Source organism: Diabrotica virgifera, chromosome 5 (genome assembly GCF_917563875.1).
Source record: "Diabrotica virgifera virgifera chromosome 5, PGI_DIABVI_V3a".
Lineage (NCBI taxonomy): Eukaryota > Metazoa > Arthropoda > Insecta > Coleoptera > Chrysomelidae > Diabrotica > Diabrotica virgifera.
The window spans coordinates 133229318-133253964 of NC_065447.1; the positions used below are offsets into that span (position 1 = coordinate 133229318).

General features: G+C 33.8%; 1 protein-coding gene across 1 annotated transcript; it reads left to right on the forward strand.

The window, feature by feature from the left end:
- Positions 1–741: 741 nt before the first annotated feature.
- Positions 742–1650, forward strand: LOC126885479 (uncharacterized). Its single transcript, XM_050652053.1, has one exon. It carries the CDS (start codon positions 742–744, stop codon positions 1648–1650), a length of 909 nt encoding a protein of 302 aa, XP_050508010.1.
- Positions 1651–24647: the final 22997 nt, after the last annotated feature.

A 24647-nucleotide genomic window follows, 5' to 3' on the forward strand; every position in this document is an offset into this window, starting at 1 on the left:
GATTCCTTGGTCGAAAGAATGTATGAATTAGAGGATTTGCCCACTGTTACTAATAGTTCATCAGAAGATGAAATTTGTGAAAATTTATTTTTAGAAAATGTATGTAGAGATGCAGATGGTAGATACACAGTTTCATTGCCGTTCCAAAATGATCCTAATGTACTGGGTGATTCTTTTGTTCTTGCTAAAAATAGATTGTTGTCCTTAGAAAATCGCCTAGCACCAAACCCAGAACTTAGAAAACTTTACTGTGATATCTTTCAAGACTATTTAGACCAAAAGCACATGAGTTTAGTTCCCATTCAAACCATTGATTCGTTGTCGTATTATATTCCCCATCATTGTGTTTTTAAATCAGATAGCCCTTCCACTCCTTGTAGAATAGTCTTTGATGCCTCTATGAAAACTAGTAAAGGACCGTCATTAAATGAAATTCTTTATAAAGGTCCAAAATTACAAAATAATCCTACCACAATATTGTTGAATTTTCGTCTTTTTCCAATCGCAATTGTCGCTGATTTGAAACAAATGTATAGGCAGGTTAAAGTGGTTGAATCTCATTGTTCGTTTCAAAGAGTTTTGTGGAGATTTGATACCAATGATCCTATTTCTATTTTCCAATTAAATACTTTAACTTTTGGAGTAAAAGCCTCACCATATCTTAGTCTCAGGGTAATAAAACAATTATGTAATGACGAATCTAAAAGTTTTCCTGATGCTATCATCCCAATTTTAAGAGATATGTATGTAGACGATTTTATTAGCAGTTTTCCAAATGTTTCTGAAGCTATAGTTACACACACTCAGTTAGTGAATTTGTTTCAAAAAGGTGGTTTTAAATTAACCAAATGGATGTCGAACTCGAACGATCTACTATCGACAATCCCCGAACCCCTTCAATTGGTCAAAACCAAACAATTTGATAAGTCAGTCTCCAAAGTGTTAGGATTGCAATGGGAAGAAAAATGTGACAATTTTAGTTTTGGGTTAGAAATACCCTCATCGACCCGTTGTACAAAAAGAAACATGCTCTCACTTGTTGCTCGTATGTTTGATCCCTTGGGATTCCTATCTCCTATAACCCTCTTGCTTAAAATTTGGATAAAGAAACTTTGGACTCTAAAGGTAGATTGGGATAGTACCGTACCAAAAGAAATCGAAATAGCATGGGAAAAGTTTCAAAATGAATTTCATGTCCTATACAAAATACAAATTCCACGCCATATAGCAGTTACACCTAATTCGTCGTTGTCTTTTGTAGGATTTTCAGACGCAAGTGCTGCTGGATACGCAGCCATTGTTGATTCCAGGGTTGTTAATTGTACAGGTCAAGTTAAAGTTACTTTACTGTACTCTCAATCTAAAGTATCTCCAATGTCTAAAATAACTCTTCCTCGATTAGAGCTTTGTGGAGCGCTTCTTCTCTCAAAGCTTCTTTCACATGCTATTGAAACTTATTCTCCTAGACATAATATTGATAAAATTTTTGCCTTAAGTGATTCCATGATTGTATTAAATTGGATAAAGTCCTCAGAGAAAAATCTCAAAATATTTGTTCAAAATAGAGTTGTTACAATTCATAAGATGGTTCCGTCAGAGTATTGGTTTTTTGTTCCTGGAAAGGAAAATGTTGTTGATTGCGCCTCTTGAGGTTTGTTTCCTTCTTCGTTAGTCAACCATTCCACATGGTTTACTGGTCCAAATTGGTTACTGTTGGAGCCAGAATATTGGCCTATTCAGTCTGTCAACGGACAGGAAATTATGATTTGTGATTCTGAATATAGATCACAAACCTTCTTTGGTAATGTCACTCGTGTAATTTCTCCGCTGTATACTCTTATTGAATATTTTTCCAGTTGGTCGAAACTTTTAAATTCCACAGTATACGTATTGAGATTTCTTAGAAAATTGTCTTTAAATAAACGGATATCTCTATTTGATTTAAAAATTGCAGAAATTGAATTAATTCGAGCTGTCCAGCAAAAGCATTTTTCTGAAGAATATAAAGCCCTTTCTCAAAATCTCGTTGTAAAATCTTCCATACGTCGTTTGAATCCATTTATTTAAAATGGAATAATTAGAGTAGGTGGACGTTTTTCCAACTCCCAATGTAGTTTTGAACAAAAACATCCGATTTTGTTGCCCAAAGCCGATCCTTTAACCATTTTGTTAATAGATTATTTCCATAAATTGCATTTACATGCTGGAGCGTATTTGTTGCAAAATCTTCTGAGAACAAATTATTGGATACTATCTAGTCGTCAGGCCATCAGAAATAGAATTTGGAGATGTAATCGTTGTTTTCGTCTTAATCCTAAACCTACCTATCCTATGATGGCTGACTTACCCGCCGTAAGAGTCAATCAGGCAAAAGCCTTTTTACACACTGGTGTAGATTATACTGGTGCGTTTTCCATTACTATAGGAAAATATCGTGGCGTAAAAACTCAAAAGGCTTACGTATGTTTGTTTGTTTGTCTAAGTACGAAAGCCATACATCTTGAATTAGCCTCCTCGCTCTCTACAGATTGTTTCTTAGCCACTTTCAAAAGATTTTTATCTCGTCGTGGAAATTGTAAGGTTTTATATTCAGATAATGGCACAAATTTTGTGGGTGCCAAGAGAGTCCTCGATGAAATATATCAATTAACTACTTCAAAAACTTATAAAGATGCATTCCAACAGGAACTTAATAATACCAAAATTTCTTGGAAAATGAACGTACCTTATGGCAGCCTTATGGCAGTCACTTCGGTGGTATTTGGGAAAGCAATATAAAAAGTGTAAAACTTCATTTAAATAGAGTTGTGGGGAATCAAATCCTTACTTACGAAGAATTTTTAACTGTTCTGACACAAATCGAGTGTCTTTTGAATTCGCGTCCTCTTTGTGTTCAAAGTAACGACCCTGAAAATCCAGTCGCGCTGACTCCATCGCATTTTTTATGTACAGAACCTTTAGTGTCATTACCCTCGATGGATATTGATCTTGATAAAAATATGAGTACTTTGAAAAGATATAAATTATTAGATTGCATTGTTCAACATTATTGGAAAAGATGGCATTCAGAATATTTGTCTTCTATGCAGTCTCGTTTAAAATGGAACACTAACTCGAACCCTCCCAAAGAGGGAATGGTAGTTATAATAAAAAATGAAACTATCCCACCTTTACAGTGGCCTCTGGCAGTCATAGAGACTTTGTATCCTGGAAAAGATGGGATTGTTCGAATCGTAAAAGTGCGAACCAAGCACGGTAGTTACATGCGCCCAGTCGTTAAACTGTGTCCTCTACCCAGTCAATAAACTGGAGAGGATTTTTTTATTTTATTTGATAGTTAAAATTTTAGTTTAGGGTGATGGGTTCATGTGCAGACTTAGCATATTAAAATTAAATTAGTTTTCGTTGATTTTTCGTTTATTTTAAAAATAAACTCGGGGGGGCAGGATGTTTTGGCCTCATTAAATTTATTTCATTCGAAGTACCTGGCCTATTTTCTTGCCCAGATATTGTACTAAATTTTTTGTTTTCTCTTTAATTACCTTTCGTTAGTACTAACTAGTCGTGGTCGTCAGTAAGTAAGAACAAATTGAATTGTTAAGTCGTTTCCTGTAGTTATCAAGTGTCGCCAAAAAACGCCGGTTTCAGTTATAGTAAAAAATAAATTAACCCTTTCTCCCTCCTTCCTTCACCTTACTAATAACTGAAGACTTCTCGACCTACCAGTTAAAATAAGGTAAGAATTTTTTTGTTATTATTTCCATACAGTCCGCTTTAAATTCGATTGCGTAATAGACCAGCATAGCCCAATCGCCACCCCACTATGCGTAAGAGTTAAACAGCACTAAGCTACAAAAAAAAAGATGGTGTCGTCACTTCGCTATGAATGACACTTTGTCTATGATAATATAGTGATGAGTGCCCTAATAACCGGCAAAATAACGCAAAAGATGGAAAACATACATTGTGAAAGAAATGATCGATATAAACGTATAAATTAACGTTACATTACATAGTTTCCCACCTTTAGACGTATCGAAGGAGTATGACAACTTCGTCACTGTATGTCACTGTGACAGAAGAATTTTATAAAATACGACGTCTAAAGGTAGGAAACTATGTAACATAATGTTAATTTATATGTTTATATCGATAATTTCCACCTCTGAGAGTTTCATCCCTTTTTCTTTTACAATGTATTATGTTTTCCATCTTTTGCGTTATTTTGCCGGTTATTAGCGTTCTCATCACTCTATGAGTATTAGTTGTCACTAACCGCAAGTGAAAGTGTACAGTGTGAAGCGTGACGTGTGACCTAATGCCTTATTAGAGCATTATATACATTATATAACATAACTACACGCGTGGCGTACTTTATACGCCACAAGAAAATACACTTAAAAACAGCGGATTTGTTTTTTTTTTGAAAAAATACACTTAGTTGTTTGTTATAAACCTTATTCGGCATTAGCAAGTACTTGGAGTTCTTTCTCAGTAAGCCAATTGGGATTTATTACTGGAATCTGGAATCTAAATAAAATTACCAATAAAAAAATTTTTGAAATGTGATTTTTTACATGAGAAATAGTATGTTTCTAAAGAAAAGTATATTTTGTGCCATAATTACTAAAAGACAATTGAAAGATGTACTTATATTACTATAATTGTAGCGTATATTGTGGCGTCCACCACCGGAAACAAAAATAATAAACTGTAAATTACGATCTTTCAGAACGCCGATTATAACGAAACTACAACCAGTTGTGGAGTTCGAGATTGGCAGGCGAAGCGAGAGGTTGTGCAGCGGTGTGTTGGCGATAAGGTAATTTCGGAATCGAAACCTATCACAATAAAAACACTGGTTTTTAAAAGACCTATCGTTATCGATAATCGTTAAAGTTAAAAAGTGTATTTGTGCGAAATAAAAATAAACTTTAAAGTGCATATAATAATATTTATATTAGTGCTGAGGATAACATCTAACATTAATTTAAATTGGCCAGTGGCGGAACAATCCGAAAGGAAACCAATAGAAGGAACGAATATAGTAGCGACGAAGAATCTAAGAATAAAAATTATAAAGGAGATGAATTGTATTTTGAAAAGAGTAACATGACGAGACGAACAACGAATAAAAGCAACGACACAAATGAAGAGGTGATAAAAATGATGCGGGAAGTTATGTGGAAAAATGATGAAATGATGGCAGAAATAAAAACCATACGGAAAGACAAAAAAAAAATGATGGAATATATTAAGGAGCTAAAAGAAAAAAAAAACGAAAAACTGGAAGAAGGTTTAAAAATGGTAAACAAAAGAATAGAACAATTGAAAAAAAATACGGAGAAATAATATAGTATTAAAGGGCCTAACTCTGGATCCTAACGACAGAAAATCAGTAAAGGAGTCAGTAGAACACTTCATAGGAAGAAATCTGAAATTACAGGTCAAACTGAGAGGAGCGGTGAAGATCGGAGACCAAATCTTTGTAGCAGAAATGGAAAACCTAACGGATAAGCTAAGTGTACTAAAAAACAAAGGAAAACTGAAGAATCTATAGGGACAAAAGGTGTATATAGAATCAGATTTAACAAAAAAGGAAAGGAAATACAACCAAAAATTAGGAAATTGGCAAAAGAAGAAAAAGACAAAGGTAATACTACGAAGATAGGATATATGAAACCGGAAATTAATGGGAAGGAGTGGAAATGGGACAATAATAATGAAAAAATTATACAAATTCACAGAATTATCGGGGAAAGGACTCCAAAAAAGTAATAGAAAATAATAAGACCGGACACACAACAATGACGACCAAGGCAATGCATGGGAAAAGCGATAGGGAAAAATATGATGCACAGGTAAACAAGGATGAAAATAAGAAGAAGAGGAAAGCTAGATGGCAGAAAAAAGGAGAGATAAAAATGGGAACATAGAATGTGAGAAGCATCAATGGAAAAGAGGAAGAACTGATAGAAGAAATGATAAAACAAAAAATAGAAATATTAGGAATAACGGAAACGAAGATGAAAGGAAAAGGTCTTAAGAAAATACACAAAGAATATTGGTTACTTTGAGTAGGAGCGGATACAAAAGAGAGAGCAAAAGAAGGAGTCGTGATAATAATTGCATCGAATAGACTACAACACGTTATAGAAGAAACATATGTTAACCAGAGAATGTTATTGGTGAAAATGAAACTGGTGGACGAAGAAATATGGACAATAATAACAGCCTACCGAGTAAATAAAGATGCAAGAAAGGAAAAAAAGATACATTTTTCGAGGAGCTCCAAATGCAAACTGATAATGGGGAAGAAAACATAATTGTAATGGGAGATCTAAACGGTAGAGTCGGAAACAACAACAGCGGAATAGAGGAGTGCATGGGAAAAGAAGGAGAAGAAATGCTAAACAGAAATGGTGAAAGAATAATATAAATATGTATGGAGAACAAACTAGTTATAACAAATACAAAATTTAAACATAAAGAAGTATACAAATACATAAAGAGTACAAGACAGCAGAAACAAAAAATCAATCATAGATTACTTTTTGGTAAGCAGAAATAAATGGAAAAGAGTAAAGAAAACGATCAATCATAGATTACTTTTTGGTAAGCAGAAATAAATGGAAAAGAGTAAAGGATACAAAAGTGAAAAGAGGCTCAGAGATTGGCAGTGACCATCATCTAGTAATAATGAGAACAACAGAGGAAAAAGAAAAAAGAGAAGAAAGGTAGGTAGTAAACGAAAAAAATAAAAAGTTACAAATTAAAAGAGGAAAGATATAAGTAGAAATTCCAAGAAAAATTAGATAATACACTGAAAGGTAGGGCAAAAAATACAAATATAGAAGAAAAATGGGAATATCTAAAAACCAGCATAATCAAAGCAGCTGAGGAAACTTGCGGAAAAGCAAAAATAGCAAATACTAACATGAGGAGAACGGAATGGTGGACGGAAGAAATACGAGAGAAAAGTAAGAACAAAAAAGACAAATGGAAGAGATACCTAAGCACAAAACACCCGGAAAATGACGAGGCATATAAAGAAAAAAGGAAAGAGGTTAAATAGCGTTGAAAGCAGGAAAAGAAAGGTCGTGGGAGGGATTTGGACAAAAAATGACAAAAAATTATAGGGAAAACCAAAAACTCTTCTACGGCGCATTAAAACAACTCAGACAGAAGAAAGAGCACACGATGCCGAATATAAAAGTCAAGAATGGAAACGTACTAACAGAAGAAAAACAAATAATGGAAAGATGGAGAGAACATTTCAAAGAGCTAACTCATGCAAACACGGACAACATAGGGGAGATACAAGAAAGGAATGAAGAACAACAAGTGGAATCCATAACAAGAGAGGAATTAGAGAAAGAGTACAATTGAGCAAAGCACCAGACAAGGATCATATCACCCCGGAAATGATAAAATTCATGGGGACAGAGGGAATCGATAGCATGAAAGAACTAATGAATGATATCATAAATAGAGCAGAATTACCAAAGGACTGGAACAAAGACATTATATTACCAATACACAAAAAGGGAGACAAGAGAAACTGTAATAATTACCGAGGTATCACCATATCAAGTATCCCTGGGAAGGTATTCGCAAGAATAATAGAGACAAGAATAAAAACCCAAATAGAAACAACTATGGAAGACACAGTGTGGATTCAGGAAGGACAGAAGCATGCAAGACCTAATATTCACATTAAGACAAGTAAGTGAGAAGGTAATCAAGAAGAATAGAGAGATACATATGTGCTTCTTTGACCTGGAAAAGGCGTTTGACAGAATCCGAAGAAAGGACGTATGGAAGACACTAAAAGAAAGGGGAGTCGACAGACACATAATAGAAGTAATAAAGGATACGTACAAAAATAATACAAATACAGTAAGAACCAATAACAAGGAATCCAGAGGATTTACTACAAGTCAAGGCGTCAAACAGGGATGCGTGCTGAGTCCACTGCTATTCTCAGTGGTACTGGATGAAGCGATAAAGAAAGCCAAGAGAAGAATGAGAAAACTAACATTAGGTTACTGGCAAATGAAACGGACTCAACTATCGGAGCTACTATTTGCAGAGGACATGGTATTGCTAGCAGAAAACAGAGAAGACTTACAGAACAATTTTGAAAACTTAGAAGAAGAACTATCAAACATAATTATGAAAATTAATACAGAGAAAACAAAAACAATGATAATTTCAAATACGAGGAAGGCACACGCAATAGATTAGATGAGAAACAACTAGAGCAAGTGGAATATTTTAAATACCTAGGAGTAATAATTAAATCAAATGGTAAACAAGACATGGAAATAAACGAGAGAATGAGACGAACAGGCAGCTTATTTAACGCTATGAAAACAACATTTTTGGGGGAAAAAAGAGATACCGGAGAAAGTAAAAACGGCAGTCGTTAAATCAGTAGTTAGACCAACAATAATCTATAGCAGCGAAACATGGACATTGACGGGAAGACAAAAATCCAGAGTCAATGCTATGGAAATGAGGTTCCTGAGGAAAATAGCAAACAGAAAGAGGACAGACCAAATACGAAACGAAACAATTAGACAAAAACTAAAACTAGAACCAATCAATGAAAAAATAGTGGAGCGACAACTTAGATGGTTCGGGCACGTCTGTAGAATGTCGAGCGAGAGGCTTACAAAACGAGTGTTCGAAACGAGAGTGCAGGGGAAAAACAAAAGAGGAAGACCAAGAGTTATGTGGGTAGATGGAATCACGAAAGAAGTCGAGAAGAAGGGATTGACATTGGAAAGTGCAAGGAACCTAACGCAAGATTGGAAAGCATGGAGACTACAATGCCAAACTCAACTATACCAGCCTTACACCTAAAGGTAGAAAGGCTTAGGACTAAGTAAGTAAGTAAAACCAGTTGTAAAGCACATTCCAGTGATAGATTAGATAGATAGACAAAATCAAAAATTAAATTTTTAAATATATTTGCAGTAGAATTCGTATATATGGCGTACAAAATACGCCAGCGCGTGTAGTTAAATAACCAAGCGATCCCGCGCATGTGACAAACTAAGGGCCGGTACTTTATGTCCAGATTAGCTAACCTGGGTTTAATCGGGACAGAAAATACCGGTTCTAAGAATAACAGGCTTCATAAATACAATTATAATTATTACCTATAATTATAATAATTATTATAATTGCAGTCTGTTTAACAGTCTGCATTACTAATTAAGTCTGTTATTCGTAGGGCCAGTATTTTCTGTCGCGATTAAACCCCGGTTAGCTAACCGGGTTTAATCGGGACATAAAGTACCGGCCCTAAGATAGTTGGACCGGTCGTTAGACCACTCAAAGTGAATATTGACCAATGACGTTCTTAATATCGGCGTTAAACCTCGATGCACAGAGCTGCCCATACCTTACCTAGTCTATTTTTATTATATCTATGGTTACACCTCTATTCACAGCGCGACCCATACCTTACCTAGTCTATTCTTATTATGTCTATGGTTTTAGGGCATTTCTGAGAAACAAAATTTTCCTTAGAACTTATATTTCTTTATTGCATTTTAATCATCTCAAAAGCATTATTATTGTTATAATAGGGCTTTTCAACGCTCCTCATTTGTTTTGAGCTTCTGTCATATGTCGTACGTATATTAATATTATACACGGATCATACGACATATGACAGAAGCTCTAAACAAATGAGAAGCGTTGAAAAGCCATATTAAGCTATCAATAGAAATGCAATTATTTTAAAATAATAATATCAAAGAGATGTTCCAAGAACAAAAAATATTGTATTAAACATTGTTTAAATTTATATTATTTTTTTGGTTTTTATTTTAGACTTGGCAATGAGTTAAATGTATATTTTTCTATATTTATGTTGGTAATATTTATTTTCCTAACTAGTGCAAAAAGTGATACTTTCACGCACGAGACTGCCGTTGACACGAACGACGTGATAGCGGAGTTCGGGCAAGCAGTCGAGTGCGGGGAAGACACTTTCCGTATGAGTTAGGAACAATATTTTTTCTAGGGCCGTACGTTTGGAAAAAAGCCACACAAAATAGTCATATCAATTTTTATTTAGGAGTGAAAATACACAAATTAATTCTTTGACAAGGTTGTCAAAACCAAACTTTCAATATAATGGGTTACCACAACGACGATATTGGTTTCCATGACGACGATTTAAAACCATTGTAATTTTCTGCTGATTTGACTTTTAAATATTATGTCAAAATAATTTTATTTCATCAAATTATTGCGTCAATTTTATTAAAACCTGAACACAATAAGATACATTTAAAATAAATTAGTAAAGAATATCTAAATATTAGTTTATTGCATGTATTATAGTATATTATATTGCTATATTAGAAGGTATTCTACTTTCCCGCACGCCGTGCGGGAAAATTTACTTTCACACACGCCGTGCGGGAAAGTGCAACTTTCGGAAACGAAGTGCGTGCTAGAAAGTGGCTGTTTAGGCACGGCCATAGAAAAATGATATTTGCAGACAGATTTTTCTTCTTCTTCTTCTTCGCGCGACTAGGATTACTCCTGTTTGTCTGCTTCTTATTCTGTTTCAGTTGTTGTTGACTGTACATTGTCTTTCCACCTTTTCGGCGGACTTCCAACGGGTATTCTGCTATACGGCTTGTTGTTTTTACAGATGTTCGCTAATCTATCTGGTTCCATTCGGTTTACATGTTCGTTCCAGTTTTTCTTTCTTGTTTTTATCCACCTGTTAATATTTTGAATTTTGCATCGTTCTCGTATACTTCTGTTGCTTTGTCTGTCTCTTAATGATATGCCCGCTATTGATCTTAATACTTTCATTTCGATATTGTTGATTTGTTGTTTCGTCTTTCTTGTATCCGTCTTTGTCTCCGCTGCATATGTTAGGATAGGTCTTACCGTTGTCTTGTATACTTTTATTTTGCTTTCCGTGGTCAGATATTTGTTTCTCCATATGGTTTCTCGGAGGCAACCACTTACTCTTGCCGCTTTTGTTGCTTGTGTTGTGGTCTCTGTTTTTATATCCCTGTCACTAGTGATTTCTACTCCTAGGTAATTGAATTTCATTACTACAATTTTGCCGTTAATTTCTAACTTGCATCTACGCAGCTCTTTACTTATCACTATACATTTAGTTTTTTCTACTGATATTCTCATATTAAGTTTATTTCCTGTGATATTGAAAGTGTGGAGCTGCTTTTGTAGGTCATCCTCGTTATCAGCAATTAGTACTGCATCATCGGCATAGCATAGTATCGTGATTTTATGCGCTCCCATGTGGTATTCATGTCGTTTTCTTACTTCGTGAGTTACTTGATTCATCGCCATATTGAATAACAATGGGCTGAGCGAGTCTCCTTGGCGGATTCCTCCTTTTAGTTCTATGCGTTCTGTTTCTCCTGTTGACATTATAACTCTGGTCTTATTGTTCTTGTTAATTTCATTAATTAGCCTTATTATCTGGTGGTCTATTTGTTCAGCTTGTAATAAATTTAAGATATCATTTCGCCTCACACTGTCAAAAGCACTTTTTAAATCTACAAGGCCCATGTATGCTGGTTTTCCATATTCAATAGACTTTTCCACTATTTGCCTGATAATAAAAATTGCATCTAATGTGCTGCAGTTCTTCCGGAAGCTTTGTTGTTCATCTGCCATGTTCGCTTTTTCCTCGATTTTATCTTTTATGACTGCCGTCAACAATTTTAATGTGCCGTTCATCAGACTAATGCCTCTATAATTTTCAGGATTTTTCGAGTCTCCCTTTTTGAGTATCGGTAGCAGGAGACTTTCCTTCCATTCCGCTGGTACTACTCCGATATTTATTATATTGACAAATAATTTTAGGAGCCATTTGAGTAGTGTTCCTTCTCCATATTTTAGCAGTTCATTATTTATCTTATCAGGACCAGGTGCTTTTCTATTTTTTTAATTTTTTTATTCGTTTTTGTAGCTCTTCTTCTGATATTAATACTCTATCGTGGGTTTCGTGGGTGGGACAGATTTTTTTAAATAAAAATTATATTAAATCACTTTTATTTATACTTATTTTTCTAACAATGACTAATATACAAACAGACAAAATTGGGTGTAATGTATCTTTAAGATTTATTCATTGTCATCAGGATCGCATGAGTCAAATAGTCCCTTTTTCCTCATTCTAGTAAATTCTTTTTCAGCGTCATAGTTTCTGAAACAAATGTAAATGTAAAAAATGTGCTTAATAGTAAATGTGGTGATTTTCGATCCCGCAACTCGTAACTGGCTGGACTTTAGAATTAATTATGCCATTTATATAAGGTAGGCAAGGCATTAAGCAAAACTTTACAGGTTTAGAGAAGAACGTTTTGAATTACGTTAAAAGAGAATCAAGTTCTTTTTAGACCCTTTTTTAAGGCGTGGTGTACGCTTAAATCTTCCTATGTTTTCTGGTGCAGCACTAGTTCTAAAGAAATGTAGAAGTGTTACACTATAAGTAGCTCCTTTGCAAGGTGTAGTAGTACACCATACTGTTCCACTAAAAAGCGTAGCAAAAAAAACACCAGTGTATATAAACCTACACCTACTTCTGAGAAGGTGACTACAGTCCGTACATTATAAGGTTTGTTCCAAGATGACACATTTGTACGATCCCTTGAACCGTCACGAAATCGATCGGACTGTTTTAATGCGCAGAATCGCCATTGAACGGTTTTATTTCAATCCTGAACCGATTACCCGTACGTAACCCTCTTGGAACGTGTTTGTGTACCATTTCAAATTCGAGTTGCGCCGGAGCCATTTTCAGTACAAGTACCACCAGTAGTTTGCTAGATGGTTAGAAATTTTAGGATGTTAGAAATTATCATTTCTAACATTACATTAAACATTGATGTTCATTAAACATCACTTCAACGTCAAAATCTTCCTCAGAATCGATATCTGACTAGTGTTGCCCAAAATCAGTCTTAGTCTTGCAGTCTTGGTCTTGTTCTTGCGTTTTTGCAAGACCAAGACCAAGACCAAGACCGCCTAATTTGAGCAAGACCAAGACCAAGACTTACCGTGCAAGATTTGAGCAAGAACAAGACTAAGCCTTCAAGAACTAAGGGTCGTTTTAGAGAGTATATTAGTTCGGGTATATTCTTAGATACTCTATGAGAGGCAAAACAATTTTTAACAAAGAATTTGGAAGATTTGACTTATGCGCATTACGAACAATACCACAAACATACATAGTGAATGAAAATATCTATTAAACTAACACTTGACACATTTGACACGTACTCAGAGATCATTATTACAATGCAAAAATCAAATATTTTTACATTTTTTCCCAGCCCATTACATCTTCGCTCTGAAATAATTAATTATCCAGGTTTTGAGAATAGCCGGCCTTTATTCATAAACTAATATTCTTGCGTTGTGACCTTGCGATGCTGACAATAATGTCGTTAAAAATCTGTAGTTGATAAAAAATATACCTACTCGTATTACATCTTATCGGTATATATATAGAATAGTAAGACTATTATGTATATTTTTCTCTTGATTGTGAAATGACTAGGGATGGGAAAAACCTACCGGTTTAAACCTAAAACCGGTTTTTTTACTTCGCAATAACCGGTTTTACCGGTTGTTTTTTTCCGTTTTTTCTTTTTAAAGTAAGAACCGGTTATTAAGTTTTTACGGAGATTAGGATTAGGTTAGGTATTATTTTGGATCCCAATCATAATTATTATTCTCAAGTAATTATTCCAAACAAAACCATAATTCAAATTTTATTTTATTTTATAAAATACAGAAGCAAATTGAAAGTGCAATCTCACATCAGCCAGAAACAATTATTAAGTTTTATTATAATATTTCCTTGAAAAGGTATTTGTAATCATAATATTTACATAAGAAGTGATCTGGTTGAATTAGACGCAAACATCATCTATTTTTCACACTTAACTCTTGACATTGAAAGTGGGTGAATGACTTTTTCTGATTACCAAAAATAATGCTCTGAGTATGAATATCGAATTACTGATTACGAATACGAATCTCCAAGAATTTCGTTACGTTTTCAAAACGATACACTCATACAGGAAGTATTAAATGAGTTAAAATGTACCTATTCTACAAAATATACAAACGTGTTAAAAGTAATACATTATGTTCTTTCGATAGTACTAATTTTGATCATATTGATATCGAGTCGAATGGAGTATCGCAAACTAAAATGTATTGTAAATGTAACTTTGTATCCTATTGGATTAAAAAAACCGACAACCGGTTTTTCCAGAAACCGGTTTTTTTGGCCGGTTATAACCGCCAGGTTAAACCGTAAGAAAAAAAACCGGTATAACCGAAAACCGGTGTTTTGTCAAAAACCGGCATCCCTAGAAATGACCTCATTCAGTTAGACAAAATTTGCTGAAAGAATATGCAACTAATACTTTTAAAAGTATTAATAACGATATACTGTCTACCGAGGCATTGAATTGAACAAAGAAATATTACAGTGAAATGTATGCAAGACAAAAGGACATTTATAGCAGTTTTTTCTGTAGTTAAATTAAATTGGTCATATTTGTTTTATTAATCGACTGTTCTTTTATGTCTTGAATTTCCTAAACCTGTTGCCCGATTGAAGTGATTTTTTTAATATATGGAGTAGCCTTATTCTTTAACAATATCGCTGTAATAATACTATTGCTAGGCAAGTAAATTGTCATTGTATACCGGGTGTACCAATCAAACTGTGTTTTTTTTCTCAAAGTTCGCATCACCCTATGGAATATTCTAGCTTACAAAATATTAAAATTAAAACCCAACTATAGTTATATTTTCTTAGCATTTTGTTTTTTGATTCATTCGCTTATGTTGGAGAGTAAAAAGTTGCGTACTTTTTTAGCTAGCCATGTTTTTCATCAATACAGGGTGTTTGTAAATAAGTATGGCAAACTTTAAGGGGTAATTACTCTGCACGAAAAAGTAATGACAGTTTGCTTTTAAACGTATGTTCGCAAATGCTTCGTTTCCGAAATAGGGAATGTTAAAATTGTTCTTACAAACTAACGATTTATTTATTGCTCTAAACCCAGTGCCGGATTAACCATTAGGCGGACTAGGCGGCCGCCTAGGACCCGGGCACTTGATGGGGCCCGCATCCCACTCAAATGCACTAATTAATATTGAATTATTTAAGCAGTAATTAAAAAAAATTTAAAATGTTAAAAAAATCAACTGAGACAAAAAAGAGAATGGTTAATTTATGATTTCCAATCAAACTCAGTTTTTTGGTTTGTCTTCTGTTAAATATCAGGAACATACAACCGACTTCAGGACAAATTAAGTAGTTATCTTCAAAGGCATTTTTATATTCCATGTTCTAATCATTCCCTCAATTTGGTAATCAATTTTGAAAGCCAATTTTGCTTAGAAGCTGGTAATTATTTTGGTATGGTACGTTATTTTTTCAATTTCTACCCACCGATTGGTCTTATAGTCCATTCACTCACGGTAAAATATTGCAAAACCTCCGGATTTTAAAGAACCTTTGGATTGGAAAGAAGAGATTGGATTGACATGAAATTTGGTATAAGCGTAGCTACTAGCTAACACCTAACATGTCAAAGAAAAAAGTGATATTGTGCCGATGTGCATTTTTGCTCTAAAATTGAGTCCACCCCTTCTCGGGGGTGAAAAAATATACCGTCAAAATACGTCCGGAAGTGGATAAACTAACTGACTAATTCTAAGCAACTTTTATTCAATAGAGTTTTTTCATCAAGTCAATACATTTCGAGTTATTTGCAAGTGAATATGTTCATTTTTCAACAAAAATAACACGTTTTTAGACGGTTTTTCGCATATAATTCAAAAAGTAAGTATTTTATCGAAAAAAACATTTTAGTCAAAATATAGCTTCTAAAAAATTGAAAAAATGGTGTATGTGTGCAGTCTGTAGACCTAGTAGAAGCAGAGTTGTAGCTAATGAAAAGTAGGTTCTTATTCGTCAAATTCCAAATCGAATATTTCAACGTGAAATAATCAAAAAAATGCACTTTCATGGAAAACTCATCATAACTTGTTTAAATGTTTAAAAAAGCATTATTCTTGTTTTTTAAGTTTCTAGCATAAAAAGTAAGAAAGATCCGCTCAGAATAAAGTTGATCCCATTTTTTGGGTAAAAAACTGGTGAAAATAACCCCCTAATTAACATCCCAAATGAAATTAATCCTTACCGCTTCACTTACTTATGTATTGTTTATATGCTCTGTAAGCTTTATCGGTATAAAGTGCTTATTTATAAAAGGGCTGTAGTAGAAAGGGCTTGAACAAGTCACTATTGCCTCGACAACTAATGGCCATTGGCATGGTACAGTGGATTTTTCCAGTCCAATACCTAGTGTAATGTGTAGTGTGTGTGTTGAGTAAATGTCTTGTTACTTAGCAAAGTCGTCATTGTTTTTGCAAAAAGATGCTAATTGTATCCGAGTGTCTGCGGTCCCTCCGCTGAGTATCGATCCCGCAAGGATAGAAACTATTTCCATTTATTAATTTTTAATAAATGAAAAATTCTCTACCCAGGGTATGCAAATGTTGAACAGTCATATCTTAACCAATGTTTATCTTCCAAAAAAGCAAAAAGTTGAAATATCCAGAAAAGCAAAACCTACATTTTTTTACTCTTTTTTTTTGGTATCACTAATAATTTTTAAATTATTTTGAAAAAAAAAGACATTTTTTTTCAAAATTTCAAAAAATTTGTTTTACTTTAAATCCCAATGCTTTAAAATATAAGCACTGTGAACCGGTGAAACTTACAGATCATATAAATAATATATGTTTTTTCAAGATTTTCATAAATTTTCAACATGTTTTTGCCAAAAAAGGAATCAACATTATTTTAAGCTTTATTTGCTTCATTTTGATACTTGAAACTTGTTTAAAAAAGCAAAGATAAAACTTTTTTAACACTTTAAAAAAGTTGTGATGAGTTTTCACCGAAAAGTGCTTCATTTTTTGGTTATTTACGTTGAAATATTTAATTTGCAATTTGTCATACACCATTTTTTTTTTTAATTCTGTATACGCTATTTTCGTAGGAATATTTTTTCGATAAAGTACTTATATTAATTTTGGAGTTATTTGCGAAAAACCGTTTGAAAACGTGTTCTTTTTTGTTGAAACCTGAACATATTCAGGCGTAAATAACTCAAAAAGTATTGATTTAGTGAAAAAACTCTATAGAACAAAATTTACTTAGAATTAATCAGTTTATCCATTTCCGCACCTATTTTAAATGTATGTTTGTTCACCCCCGAAGGGGTGGCACTCATACCCAGGGCAAAATCACATATCGACACAACATCCCTTTTTTTCTATGGCATATTAGCTATGGACTATTAATGAGAAGGTGTTGCGAAATGTCGGTTAAAAGACTTGTATACTATAGTATAGATGGGCAGCTATATTTGATGCTGTTAAAGCAGTACAAATGTTATATAGGAAAATGAATAAATATTAAATAGCTCTTTTAACCATTACCTATGTGATACAAAATTTTAGTGCTGCTAGTAAACATTAACAGATCCAACTATAAATTTATCACATAAAGTTATTTTACTTAAATCTTCAGCAAGGTAACAAAAGTAAAAAAAGAATGTGTGTGTACTTTGTACGCACGTAAGAAGTTATTCTTCTGTTATATAATTTCAACGAAGTAAATATACTTAACAGGTTATTTGTATTTCATTTAAATATTAAACTAACTTTCGTATCTACCACTTTCAAATTTTTTTTATTAAAACAGCCAAAAATTAAAAAAAAAATATGAATCGTCCAGGATTGGAACCCGAGTCATTCCGTTCTCGGACCCACCGCTCTATCAACTACACCACGGAGCTTCTATTAATTGACACGTAAGTTTCGGATATAATTAACAACACGGTGACAAATGGACATAATATGTCCGTTTTCATATTATAAAAATGTTATACCTACATATTATTTTATTATCTTACTACAGAGAAAGACACATCCAAAAATTATAATAAATAATACATTTACTAAAAACACTAATATATTCTTTTAATGACTTATTTGCGCTGATACATAATATACATACATACCTAGTGTGACCAACTAGTCCGAAAAATCCGGGACATGGCCCGAATTACGAAGTCGTGTCCCGGCGTCCCTGACAAGCATAGGCGCCCATACACACGGGCAGGGGGGGCCGTGGCCCCCCCTAGCTTTTCGGGAAAGAACAAAAATTAAATTTATATTACATAAACATATTTTTGTCAAAAAATTATTGGATAATTTTGAGAGATAAATTGGAAACAACATATTTATTAATAAAAAAATTCACATATTGGGTAATTAATAGTTTAACAGAAAATCTGTGTGTCTGTGTGTCTGCGAAAGCGGTCTATATGGAATGTGCATAATACACATTTCGCACAGTCACGGTTTGCTATTAACAAAAACATTAAAAGAGATTAGAAACGTGGGAACATAATATATACTGTAATCGACACCCAAAATTACAAATTAAATGAATCATTTTATCATTTATAATACTGCAAAGAAACTCATATCAGCAAGAAATCCAATCTCTGATCGATAATCACTAATGAGCTTTGTATTTGAGAACTGGCACTATAAAGATAAAGTGTAAAATCTGTGAAGTGATTATATTTGTTTTCTATTAAGTTTTGTGTACACCAAACAGAACCATCTTCATAAGCAGAAATAAATTCATATTGAAAAATAATTTTTAAAATTTATTGAACATAGTTATATTAGTCAAATTTTAGTTTGCAAAAGTATTTTTTTAGTAAGTAGATTATTTTTAAAGTGTACATTATGATGAACAGAACAATTTTATTTAAATGAAACACAGGTGATCTTTCATGACGAATGAGTGTTATATACAGGGTGTCCCAAAAGTAGCGGAAAGGTCGAATAATTCGCGAAATGAACATCGGATGGAAAAACTGAAAAATATGTGTTAAATATTTCTCAAAAATCTATGCGATGACACTAAACAAGTTCACCACTTCAACCCCTCTGTGTGGAGCGGGGGGTAAATTTAAAATCTTTAATGGAATCCCTAATTTTTGTTGCAGATTTGGATTTTCCTTGTAAAAATAAGCAAATTTTATTCGAGCCGTTTTGCGAATTGTGGGTAGATAGCGCTATAATCGGAAAAACGATATATCGTGATACCATAGCAAAATTATAGAAACGGTCTAATATCTCGAGAAATATACTTCCAAATGAAAAACTAAAAAACACGTGTTTAATATTTTTCAGAAATCTATAGAATGACACCAAACAGGATTTTTCATTCCACACTCTGGAGGTGGGTTGAGAGTTAACTTTATAATCTTAAATAGGAACCCCCGTTTTTTATTGCAGATTGAGTTTCCTCCTCAAAAAATAAGTAACATTTATTCGAAACTTTTTTTAGAATTGTTGAAGGATGGCGCTATAATCGGAAAATGCGATTTATTTGCGCCATCTATCAACGATTCTAAAAATGTTTGGAATATATGTGACTTATTTTTCATAAGGATTCTAAATCTGCAAAAATAAAGGGGGCTCCTTTTTAAGATTTTAAAATAAAAACTTGGTTCGTCACATACTCATGGTTAGTCTACTCGCCAAAGTTGAAGGCAGGGCTTTGCAAGCATTGTATTCTTTTCAAACGGGTTTTAAAGAGCGGCGCAACTTTTGTGGTACCCATGACATTTCCATTTAAAAACTTGGTCTAGTATTTAAATGTATGAATAATTTCTCACAACAGGGTTCAAGCTAGGTTTTTTAGGTGGTTTAAACTACAGTAGACTCCCTCTATAACGAGAACTGAAATGGTGGACTAATTATCTCGTTATAAGCGGATCTCGTTATATCAAACAACAAAAATATTGAAATGTTTTGATGCCTCTTACGTAGTTTATTAGGTGTCGATGGTCAACCTGAACAGTGAACAATGAGACTTCGCCGTCATAAATTGTAAATTTCCTATAATATTCAATATCGGTCGATAAACAGGCAGAAGTTTATTACAGGTGGCCGAGTTTATTACAGCACTGGCCTCGATAATAAGACAGATGTTGGGAATTTCTATGTACAGGCAGTTGGGGCATTTATTTATTTATGCCCATTACAACGCTAAAAACAGGTAAAGACACGTATTCTTCGATTTCAATTTCCTCGTTGTAACCAAATATGCCTCGTTATAGAGCGTTATAGTTCAATAGGAATTTCATGGGACACCTAATGTACCTCGTTATAAGCGAAACCTCGTTATATCCGTGTTCGTTATAGAGAGAGTCTACTGTATAATTGTCATCCGAAATATACAAAATGTAATGTGCAACATCTTCACGTTTGCCCCCCCCTAAAAATTTTTATATGGGCGCCCTTGCTGACAAGGCTTCCGGGCCATCCAAATTTTCAACGTTTTGGTAAAATTCTATTTTGAATGAGATAGTGAGATAGATTTCTTCTAATAATTCACATCAAATTGAATTGGTGGTATTAAAGTCGACAATTTCTAGAGTGCAATACAAATCATCATCATCAACAGCTATTCCATCAATCATCGGATGTAATCCTCCCTTAGGTGTATCCATTCATTTGTTTGTTGTTTTTGCATCCATTCTTGGCCAGCCATTCACTTAATGTCATCAGTCCACCTTTTGAGGTCTGCCTCTACTTCTTTTGCTTTCCCTTGGTCGCCATTCGAAAATTCGCTTTGTCCAACGGTTGTCCTCCATTCCCTTCCTATGTGTCCTGCCCAGTTCCATTTTAACGTGGCAATCTTCTGGATCACATCTGTTACTTTTGATCGTCTTCTTATCTCTTCATTGGACTTGCGATCACTGAGCTTAATGTTGAGCATTCTCCGTTCCATATAGTGATGTTGAAAAAGTAACTATTCGTTACAAAGTACTCGTTACTTACGAATGCCCAAAGTAACTATTACTATACAGAGAGGTAAATCGTTACTTTGATTACTTTGATTACTCTGATTACTTCGTTACTTCGTACCAATCGTATCAGAGCGAGTACCTATTTTGATTTTGAGCATTGTATCTACTTGGTTGATATCGGAGTCGGACCGGTATTCCACGAGTGTTCGGCGGTATCAGTACAGTTAACTACAATTTTATCTATGAAGGGCGCTGAGAAGTAGCTGAAACAGAGAGAGGTATATCATTTAACTAAGCATGCACCCAGAAACAGATGTCTATACGATTTGTCGAGGTAGATAATTCACAGAATTTCACAGATGTTAGTTCTTTTGAAAATAAAAATGCAACACATTAGACTTTAATAATAAATACACACTATTCTTATCAGGCCTATAAAAAATAGCTTAGATTGACCGTAAAATATGTTGAAATGATAATATTTCTAGGCTGTGACCATCAACTTTAATTTTGCATGTAGGTATGGCATTGTTCTTATCAGACTCAGGCATTTAACACTAAAAACACAGGAATAAATCTATTTTTAAATATAGTAGGTACATATAGACTTGCAACTTTTTGCATTGTATTTAGGATTAGGATGACGTCTGGAAAAAAGTCTACAATAAAAAAATAGGTGGAAATGCATTATTACATTTTAAAGTGTATAAAACGCATCGAAAAATGCATAAACTTGTTAAAATCAGTATATTAAGGGCCAGTATTTTCTTATTTCGGGGTGTTTGGGGTCACTGAACACGAATTTGCAATCAGAACCCACCTCCGAAGCATCTGGGTGCCCAGGGTTACTGCTAACGTACGTCATCTAGAGTTTCGAGGGATTGTTTTTGGCACTTAATTGATGCAAACATATTACTCGAGATTACTGATATTGTGGAGCAGCAATTACAGAACAATTACATATCATTTAATTTCTATCCATTTAATAGATCGGTGAAGGTCGTTATATCGGATCTTATACTTATACGAAATACTGAGAAATGCGATTCTCGATATGATTACCGGTACTCAAATACAAGAGTAATCATAGTAATCAAAGTAACCTACTAATACTAATACAAAATATGTACATACTCAGACATGCGATTCTCGATATGATTACCGGACACTCAAATACAAAAGTGACAAACGTAATCAAAGTAATCAAAGTAATGAATACTTTAAATGATTACTTTATACAAAAGTAACCATTTGTAACGGATACTCGAAAGTAACTATAATCAACATCACTAGTTCCATAGCTCTCCGAGTCACTTGAAGTTTGTGGACTACTGTTGTTAAAAGCCCAAGTTTCAGTTCAGTATGTCAGAACTGATAACACATACTGATAAACCGTTTCGAAATAACTGATAACACATCCCAAATGGATGCATTTTATTTCGTGATATTATAGTTCTACGAAAACTCAAACTGAGGACTTTTTTCGTTTCTGTATTTTAAGTATCGTCTTTGATCTGTTGTATTGAATATATCGTAGTGATTTTTAAAGGTTTCTTCTCATTTTTAAGCAAATTTAATCGTTTGACAAATATTATCAACATAAAAATGTTCTGAAGCTTTTGTCTTGTGGCATGTTTGACAATTATATTTTTGATGGGATTACACAATTGGTTGTAATGATAATTACATTTTTATATTAACCTAAGGTTATATTTACATGGAAATCCAATTTTTCTTTTTTTTGAGAACGATTTTCGGATTGAAAGTCGAAACGTCAAAAACTAACAAAAATGTAATTATCATTACAGCCAATTGTGGCTTAATTCCATCAAAAATATCATTGTCAACATAAAAATGTTAAATAAAATATAAAATTATGATCATATTTCCTCGATCGTCCCAATGATCTTGTTCCATTTGGCGATTTGTCTCTTGCTATTCGCACTATTCTATTTTCTGTCATTCTTCCTATGTTGTGTTTCCACCTGTTTATTTCTTCTATACCACATCTCGTTCGCATTTCTTCACTTCTTACTCTGTCTTTTAGAGTACGGTTTGTTATTTTTCGTAAGACTTTCATTTCTGCTGTTTCCAGCAGTCTTTGTGTTTTTGCCGTATCTGCTCTTGTTTCCGCTTTGTACGTCATTATCGGTCTTATTGGTGATTTATATATTCTGGTTTTTGTTTCCGTTGTGAGTGTGAGGCATTTGTTTCTCCAGATTGTGTTGTTGGGACATCCTGGCTGTGTTTGCCATGTTCACTTGTTTTTGTACTTATTCTTCCACTTTTCCGTAGCTTGACAGTTTTATTCCCAAGTATTCCATTTCCATCGCTTGTTCTATTATTTTGTTATTTACGACCAGTTTACATCGTCTCGGTTCCGCTGATATCACTATCGATTTAGTTTTCTCTGTTGAGATCACCATTTTGTATATGAGCGCCATGTCTTCGAATTATTTAATTAATCTTTGTAGATTATCTTCATTTTCGGCTGTTATTATGGCGTCGTCGGCGTAGCATATTATCTTTATTTCCTTTTCTCCCATTCTATATCCTCTTCTTTTTTAACTTTCTTTATTATTTCATCCATTATCAGATTAAATATTAATGGGCTCAGGGAATCTCGTTGTCCAATGCCAGTTTCATACTTGATAGGTTGCGTTAGTTTTCATTTACGTCTTACCATCGCTATGCTATCTTCATAGTGCGGTGGAATAAGTGTTGCCCCCCCTGGTAATTTGTTTATTTTAAGAATATAAGCAAAACGCTCGCATAGGTCGATTTTTAAACTAACCATAGTATATTATAGCATCAACGTTTCGAACTTTACGCGATCCCTCTTCAGGTGGCAGGCATAATTTTGATTTTTTTAAATGGTAAAGTACATCATGTGACGCCTCATTTAACAGCTTTTAAAATACTGATTTCAAAAATGTATAATACTTTTATCCTTTTTGAGATCGCAGGCCCAAAATTTCGGTCGAACTCTTTTTAAACGCATTAATTTTTTCGGATTCTGAGAAAACTAATAATAGTCCTGTCGCCAGGGGGGGTACAACGGCCTCGTTAATTCAGATGGACTTACTCAAGTTTTTTTTATGTATTTTGACCCGTAGAACACGAATTTTTTGGGTAACAGTTGATCCGGATGTCGATAAGATTGTTATAGACCAAGAACTTGAGGAATCAAATAACAGCGATTTTTGGCAAAACAAAACAATATTTTGTATTTTTTGGGCCATTTTAAGTAAAAAATATTTCTACAAGTTTTTTCGTAGGATGCACAGTTTTCGAGATAAACGCGGTTGAACTTTAAAAAAATCGAAAAATTGCAATTTTTGAACCCGAATAACTTTTGATTAAAAAATAAAATAGCAAGTCTGCTTACCGTATTTGAAAGTTTAAGTCAAATTATATCGGTTTTGATTATTTGCATTGGTAAAAATTTATTTTTTTATTGTTTAACAAAGCTATAAACACGTAGGGTTTCCCGTGCTTTTACATGCGTTTTAACGCATGTAACGTAGAAATAGTCTTGATTGCACTAGTACCTATTCTACCTACTCGTTCGATTTTAAATGAGAAATCATAGAAACATCACTCACGCACTAGTTGTTTGTAGCTTTGTTTAGCAATAACACAATAAATTTTTAGCAATGCAAATAATCAAAACCGACATAATTTGACTTGAACTTTCAAAGGCGC